The sequence below is a fragment of the Alosa pseudoharengus genome, unplaced genomic scaffold (genome assembly GCF_046254945.1).
Source record: "Alosa pseudoharengus isolate Yale_2024_CS ecotype anadromous, Long Island Sound unplaced genomic scaffold, YU_APseudo_1.1 YU_APseudo_1.1_scf_4, whole genome shotgun sequence".
Classification (NCBI taxonomy): domain Eukaryota; kingdom Metazoa; phylum Chordata; class Actinopteri; order Clupeiformes; family Clupeidae; genus Alosa; species Alosa pseudoharengus.
This window is the reverse complement of record NW_027468774.1, coordinates 29,496,405-29,504,400: the sequence shown is the minus strand read 5'-3', so window position 1 is coordinate 29,504,400 and position 7,996 is coordinate 29,496,405. Positions and strand designations below refer to the sequence as shown.

The window sequence follows — 7,996 nt, the reverse complement described above, 5'->3', positions numbered from 1 at the left end:
TACATCAGAATCCCTGCATCCAAGGACACAGAGGGACTTTGCATCGAAGATGAATTCCATACACTGTGTGATTGTAATAGTGGCATTTATGACAGGTAAAATATGTTGGTTGAGGAGAGTACCTCCATATTATTTCATAATAACTCAAGTTTTGAGCTGGAAACCTTCTTGTTTGTTTCAGGTGGTGAGGCACAGACGTTGTCTGAGTCAGCATCTGTAATAATGAAACCTGGAAGCTCTCATAAACTCACCTGCACCTACTCTGGGATAAGTGATGATAATGCTGATATAGCATGGATAAGACAGTCTCCTGGCAAAGGACTGGAATGGGTGTCTTATATATCAGCACCAGGTGGAACCACCAAGCACTACTCCAAATCTGTAGAAGGAAGGTTTACTATCTCCAGAGAGAACAGCATGGATCAGGTTTATCTGCAGATGAACAGCCTACAGAGTGAAGACACTGCAGTGTATTACTGTGCCAGAGAGACACGATGACAGAAGTGTCTGGAGAGATGTACAAAAACCCACATGGTGAAAATAGGGGCACTGAACCATGACTGTCCTATAGAAAAATACTGTTTTAGCATTTTGCTTTGCTTGCCATACTATGTCTGAACAGTAGGTGGAGTCAAAGAGTCAGAAGAAGGACACACTCCTAAAACCAAGGGGGACAGAGCCTTTGCAGTAGCAGCCCCCAGACTCTGGAACTGGCTCCCCCTCCACATCCGTGCAACAAAGTCATAGTGCATAGTGTCCCCTGGCTACCTTTTTATATGTTCTCTTTTGTACATTATTTTAACTCCTTCAGTGTAGCACATTATACAAAATGGGCAATAATATAAATAAAATGAAGACAATACATACAAAAAATGAACATTCCACAGTTTTAAAGAGACATACAAAAACATGTCATAAACAGATAATCATGCCTTGAGGATGTACTGTTTTGAGGTTAAGATCACAAATCACTCCGTCTGCAAGTGTTCTTCCAATTTATGTGCAACCAATGTCCTCCTTAAATAAATGCAATGGGTTATTTAATTCAATGTACATGGTGATTGGGTAAAATAACTTAATGCACATCGAGGGGTCTCCGCTTCACACCGAGGCTGCATTAGCACCTCAAATGTGCATTAACTTCTAGCGCCATATCATTCATTATCTCATACTCAGCTGACACAGTATGTATTACTCAGAGATATGTCAACCAGGACATTTTAATGTTGTGTTTATTAACATTCAAAATACAACCAAACAAACATTTAAAATACAACCAAAGTCAAGGAAGGTGCTCATTTAAGAGAGCCTAAAGAGGGGATAGTCGGCATGTAAAGTATTTTACTTTGTTAGTTGGTGTAGTCATATTTTTTGAACAATTACTACAATTCAACAACATGATGTTTATTGATAATTCCATGTATATAATGTAATACACAGAATGATTAACTAATGACTTTAATGGCACGTGTCTCCAGCTCTCTGTTGTCTTCCCTTCCCGCGTTCCTCCTCCTGATATAAAGCTGCTTGTGGCTTCAGTTCCTCAGAAGCTCCCAGACTCTGGAGAACTCAGAGGAGCAGTTCAGCTTCCACCGTAACCATGACGAAAGCATCTCTACTGTTGCTGCTGGCAGCCGCTACCTGTGAGTAAAAGATGGTTTCAACCAATATTCACACATATATACATTTCTCTGTCACTAATGCCCTGGCCACCCCTCTACAGGTGTCCTTGGTATTAAGCTCATCCAGCCGAGTAATATGGTTGTGCAACCAGGGGAGTCATTCTCCATCTCCTGTAAGATCTCAGGGTACTCGGTTACTAGCTACTGTACAAACTGCATACGCCACCCTGCAGGGAAAAAGATGGAATGGATTGGATGGATCTGTGGTGGTGGAGACAGTGATACTATAGGCTCATTAAAGAGCAAGATAAGTTTCACCAGAGACACCGGCACTAACACCGTGTTTTTACAAGGGAAGAATTTCCAGACTGAGGACACAGCTGTGTATTACTGTGTTCGAAACTCCACACCATGACAAACATGCTACTTCCTCACACAAAAATCTCAAATCTGTTGTGGCCCTTCTCCAACACAGACACAACATGGCATTGGCATTATGTTTGAAACATTCAAAAATGACAGAAAGCAACAGAAAGTGAGGCGAAGTTCTGTCAATATGTAGTGTCAAGTTTCAACTTCTAGCTCGTCAAGTTTCAACACACACACACACACACACACACACACACACACACACACACATCACACTACATCCCCAATAGTCAACTGAAGTCTGTCTTTCTCCTCCGCCATTTTTTGTGCACACTTGTTGGTCATTGTATTTTATTAGTCTTTGTATTTAATCTCTGTTCATCCTTTCTTGCTGGTTCGTCGCATTTGCTCTGCTATCTGTAGGTTCCTACAAGGAGTTTATTTTGTGATGGATTGTTTGACCTGCCTTGCTTAGATTTAGTAAATTCTGTTGTGAATCATTACAGTATGTCCGACCCTTCCTCTCTGCTAGTGATGCACAGACTTTGGTTCACTCTTTCATTATGTCCCGTTTAGATTACTGCAACTCACTTTTCCTTGGTCTCCCCACTAAAACCCTTCAACACAACTACAATATATTCAAAACTCTGCAGCCAGGCTCCTCACCCATACCAGACGATCAGCACACATCACCCCCATTCTCCATCAACTCCATTGGCTACCAGTTCCGTCCCGGATCAAATATAAAGTACTACTACTCACCTTCAAAGCCCTCCACAACCTTGCTCCCCCCTACATCTGCGACCTCCTGACCCCTTACACTCCTTCCCGCTCACTCAGATCCTCTGACCAAAACCTCTTGACAATCCCCCGCTCCAGACCCTGGGTGGCAGGTCCTTCAGTGCCTTGCCTTGGCCCCCAAACTCTGGAACTCCCTCCCCCAACCCCTTCGTGCCTGTCCTTCTCTTCCTTTCTTCAAAGCACATCTCAAGACATTTCTGTTTAATGATCACTACTCCTCCACACCCAACACATAGTTCCATACAGATAACTTGTCTTTGTTGTATTGTTTTGTTTGTTGGTTATTGTGTTTCCCTGCCTTTGTCTCTGTTGTATTGTTTTGTTTGTTTGTTATTGTGTTTCCCTGCCTTCCTACTATGTAAAGCGACCTTGGGTTTGAGAAAGGCGCTATATAAAATAAACGTATTATTATTATTATTATTATTATTATTATTATTATTATGGCTTTGTTTCTGTGTATGCTGCTCTATTGTGTACTCGTTTGGAAGCTTTTTTCTTCCTCAACCTCAATGACGGTAAGACCGAAATAATTCTTTCTGGCAAAACTTCTCCGGCCTTCTCCACCGATGCCCTGGGCCCTCTCGCCTCTAACATCAGGCCGTCTGTCAGAAATCTGGGCGTGATTTTTGACAGTGCCTTCAAGTTTGAGCAGCAGGTCAGTGCAGTAGTCAGGAAAAGCTTTTTCCACCTGAGAACCATAGCTAAGACCAAAGCCTACCTGCCCCAGAGTGATCTAGAGAGAGTCATGCATTCATAACCTCTCAACTGGACTATTGCAACGCTCTATACGCTGGCATTGACCATTCTCAGCTCCGCCGCCTGCAGTTGGTTCAGAATTCAGCTGCCCGACTCCTTACCTGTACAAAATGCGAGAACATATCACCCCGGTCCTCGCTTCGCTCCACTGGCTCCTCATCTGCTACCGCATTGATTTTGAACTGGTACTGACTGTCTACAAATCCCTCCATGGTCTGATCCCCACGTACCTATCTGATCTTATCCACCACCACATCCCCTCCAGTGAACTATATGGTCAGCTGACCAATTGCTGTTGGAAGTGCCCAGGTCCAGGCTAAAAACCAAGGGGGACAGAGCCTTTGCAGTAGCAGCCCCCAGACTCTGGAACTGCCTCCCCCTCCACATCCGTGCAACCAAGTCTCTAAATATTTTGAAGTCCCTTTTAAAGACCCACCTCTTTTCACTTGCCTTTGATTAGTGTCTCCTTTTTGAAGTGCCAGTGCATAGTGTCCCCTGGCTACCTTTTTATATGTTCTTTTTTTGACATTATTTTAAGTCCTTCAGTCATTGTCTTGTTGCCCTTTTAATTTTTTCCCATTCTGCCTTAGGTCATTCTTTTGTTTATTGTACTTAGCACTTTATTGTGAAGCACTTTGGTGCAGTAGCCGTCTGTAAATGTGCTATAGAAATAAAATTAGAATTTGAACTTTTTTGAGATTCGTGATTTTTTTTTGTTCTCTTTGACAAAGATTAATGCATTTTGAGATACCTCTCTGGATACACGTTTCATAAAACACGTTTCATAAATTACACTGAGCTCTTAGCACTACTACATTACACTGAGCTCTTCCCACTACTATACTACACTGAACTCTTACCACTACTACACTGAACTCTTACCACTACTATATTATACTGAGCTCTTACCACTATTATACTGAGCTCTTACCACTACTTGGTGAAAATGACCATCTGCAATTACAGTATAATTTTGTCTGATACTCTATCTTTTATTTGTGGAAGTTGTCAGTGTGTAGAGACAACAGTGGGCATTGTTCACCCTCACAGCAAAGATCCAACAAGAGTTACTGTGAAAAAGGAGACTTGTGAAGAGGGAATATGATCATATAAATACAGGGCCGTAGTCACCATAGACATTGAGGGGGACGTGTCCCCCCCAATATTCAAATATGACCAAAATGTCCCCCCCATTATACGGACATAGAAAAAGAAAGAAAGAATAAAGCGCTATACTAGGCCTACAGGAAACCAACACGCATCAGAAATGTAATCAAACGTAAAATTACAAACACAAATTAGTGACCTATGGTTCCAGAGTAGCCTACACCCTGGTTTGTCCTGGTGATTTTCCGTTTTTAGTTAGTGGCGTGCGCTATCAAAAGCTTCCATTTACTGCACCCTACTGCGGTGAGGTAGGGCTGTCAACAATATCGCAAAAGCTACCGGTACAATTTTCACAAAACTTATTGGAAAGGTGTAGCACAGGCTAAGGAAATCCCATAAATTTTTGGAGCCGATCAGACAGAAATGGAACATTTTCCATATTGTAGCCTATTCTCGTAAAGATAGCGAAAGTGAAACGTTTTATTTTAAATGAGGAATTTGTGCAAGCCTGTGTCATTTTTTTCACGTCTTTCAACATAAATAATGCATTCATATGCTAGTAGTAATGCCAGAAATTACCGTTTATAGGCCTCTTAGAAATGATTGTTGCATCTTGCATATTATTTAGATGCGCACTCAATCGCGCATCCATGCAGGTAAAACGTGATCAAATGTGGCGACAGCACACAAGTTGGAAAAAACTTTTACAATGTGATGATAGCCTACAGTTAATGTGAATCGCGGACAATAACCAAAGAAAGGAATTTGCATCTCCATTCACCAATTAAAGGCTGTAGTAGGCCTAGTGTTTCTACATGTTGGCACAAAACGTCATTTCTGACAGAAGCCAGTCTATAATGCATACAGGGGTAACATGAAGTTAGTCAGACAGAAGAGGGGCCTGTCTAGTAGCCTATTCCTGAATCCTGCCCCTTTCAAACTATGTTAAAATTGTGTGATTAGCCGCCAGCATAATAAAATCTAAATTAAAAGACAAAATCTTATTAGGCCAAACCTATGAGTCTAAGCCTTAGTTTAATCTTTAGGTGTAAGTAATAAGTCAAAGAACCACATTCTGTGTAATATAGAGGTTATCATAAGATACTCTAGTTTGTAATTTCTTTTAAAGTATACATTTTGAACACAAATGGAGTCACTGGTCCAGGGATGGATTACTGAATGGGCTTACTGGGCCCAAGAGCTTAGGGGGCCCTGAAGCCCAAGCCTCTGTGTGAAGTTGCTTCTTCTCCACCCTCCAGAAGTCATCTGGTGGGTCATTTTTTTAAAAATAAAAAAATCTTCCGTGGGAGAATGCCTCAGGACCCCTCTATCTGAAGGGGGGGGGGGGGGGCCTCTGTGCCCAGGGGTTCATAATCCATCCATGCCCTGCCTATGTCTGTCAAAAGTTTGGAATACCCTAATTGACTGACCTAACTAACGACTTGTTTGTGATTTTTAATAATATTTTTGCATGGTAGGAAATGTATTGAAATTCTGTTTGGGGGTCCCTCAGACCCCACCACAGATTTGGTCCCCCCCAATGTTGAGATCATGACTACGGCCTTGTATAAATATATAAATGTACCTGAAGTAGCCAAATTTGAATGATTTTGATTGAGCAGAAATAGGACAAATCAAGACAAACATAAAAATGACAAAAAATATTTCCAACAAACATAAACACACTGACAGTAACATGCCAGAACATGCTCTGTGTTGGCAAATACACAATGTATCTCTGATTCTATTGATCTCTCCTCAGTGCTTACCATATGCAAACTGTCCACACCCTCCTCATATAAAGCATGGCTGTGTGTCTCAGCCACTATTACAGTAGTACAGAGGAACAACCTCCATCAGCTCAGCTACACACACCATGATCCCTGCAGCTCTGCTTATGCTGTTGGCAGCCTCCAGTGAGTCCTAAAAGTCATTAGGAACTATTTTAGTGACCTGCATTCTGAGTGTTTATGTTTCTGTTTATTGTTCATGTGTCTTTTACAGGTGTGAGGAGTGATGTGGTACTCACTCAGCCGAGTTCCATGATAACACAGCCTGGCCAGAGTTTCAGTCTCACCTGCAAAGTTGCTGGGTATGACCTGACAAGTAGCTGTTGTTGTACATCCTGGATACGGAAGCCTGCAGGAAAAGCACTGGAGTGGATTGGATATATATGCAATGTTGGGAACACACGTTACAGTGATCAACAGAAAAACAAGTTCAGCATCTCCAGAGACACCTCCAGCAGCACTGTGACTCTACAGGCCCAGAATCTACAGGCTGGAGACACAGCTGTGTATTACTGTGCCCGATATCACTGTTGTACAAACTAATGGCAGACCAGTACAAAAACATGACCTACTTATTCCACAGTCAGCACAAATATTCAGACTTTTAATCTACACACAGTGTCATGCAGGGAAAGGAATGGAATGGTTGGGTAATGTAGATTTTACACACAATAGAGACATTTACAAGACCAGATGTCATTGACAGACATGATTGTGACTGAAGAAAAATGACACATATAGGGGCAGTGTTTCTTCTCACATCAAAGGTATTAACTCTGGAGTTGAGGGCTTGTAGCAGATGAAAGTGATCTGTACAGTACTGTATTGATGATAATACAATATGTCAACATGACTGGTTTCATACTGTGGAGTGATATTTCAAATTAGTGCAATAACTCTTATAAGTCCTGTACATAATACTAGATATTACTCCTTGGTATGAGAAACTGACTGGAATTGTTCTTAGTGCACAAATATGTGTAGGCTATGCAAACTAACAACACACTCCGCCCTACTGTGAGGAGAGAAGGTATAAATGTACAGCGTGCATGAGGTCCACTCCATCACACACCATGAGCCGAACATTGGAGCATCTAGTTCTGCTGCTACTAATAGCTGTCTGCTGTAAGTGTGACTAAGTGTGGAAATCCGCATGAACTTTAAACAGAATCTACTTAGTAATGTAAACAATTGTTTTGAAATGTGTCACCAACAGCTGTCAGGTGTGAAACTTAAAGGTTTGTCATGGTCGTCATGTTGAGTGCTTGATCTCATCTGTGTTTTGTGTTTTGTTTTTCTAGATGTCCACATGGAGCAGCTCAACCAGCCAGTTTCTCTGAATATCCAGCCCGGTCAAAGCTTGACCATCAACTGTAAAGTCTCCTTTTCAGTGACTAGCTATGGCACAGCTTGGATTCGACAGCCATCAGGAAAAGCTCTGGAGTGGATCAATGTTATCTGGTATGATGGTAGCACAGCACATAAAGACTCACTGAAGAACAAGTTCAGCGTCTCCAGAGACACCTCCAGTAACACAATCACCCTGCGAGG

The 7,996-nt window shown here is 41.9% G+C and overlaps 2 gene segments (V, D, J or C); both read left to right on the top strand.

Moving 5' to 3' along the window:
- The first annotated feature begins 1,600 nt into the window (after positions 1 to 1,600).
- On the top strand, positions 1,601 to 2,037 carry LOC143102884 (Ig heavy chain V region 914-like). The segment is given in 2 exon segments: positions 1,601 to 1,643; positions 1,724 to 2,037. Coding segments are annotated over 2 exon segments (357 nt in total).
- Positions 2,038 to 6,531: 4,494 nt separating this feature from the next.
- LOC143102883 (immunoglobulin heavy variable 2-26-like) lies at positions 6,532 to 6,988 on the top strand. The segment is given in 2 exon segments: positions 6,532 to 6,571; positions 6,660 to 6,988. Coding segments are annotated over 2 exon segments (369 nt in total).
- The last annotated feature ends 1,008 nt before the right edge of the window (positions 6,989 to 7,996 follow it).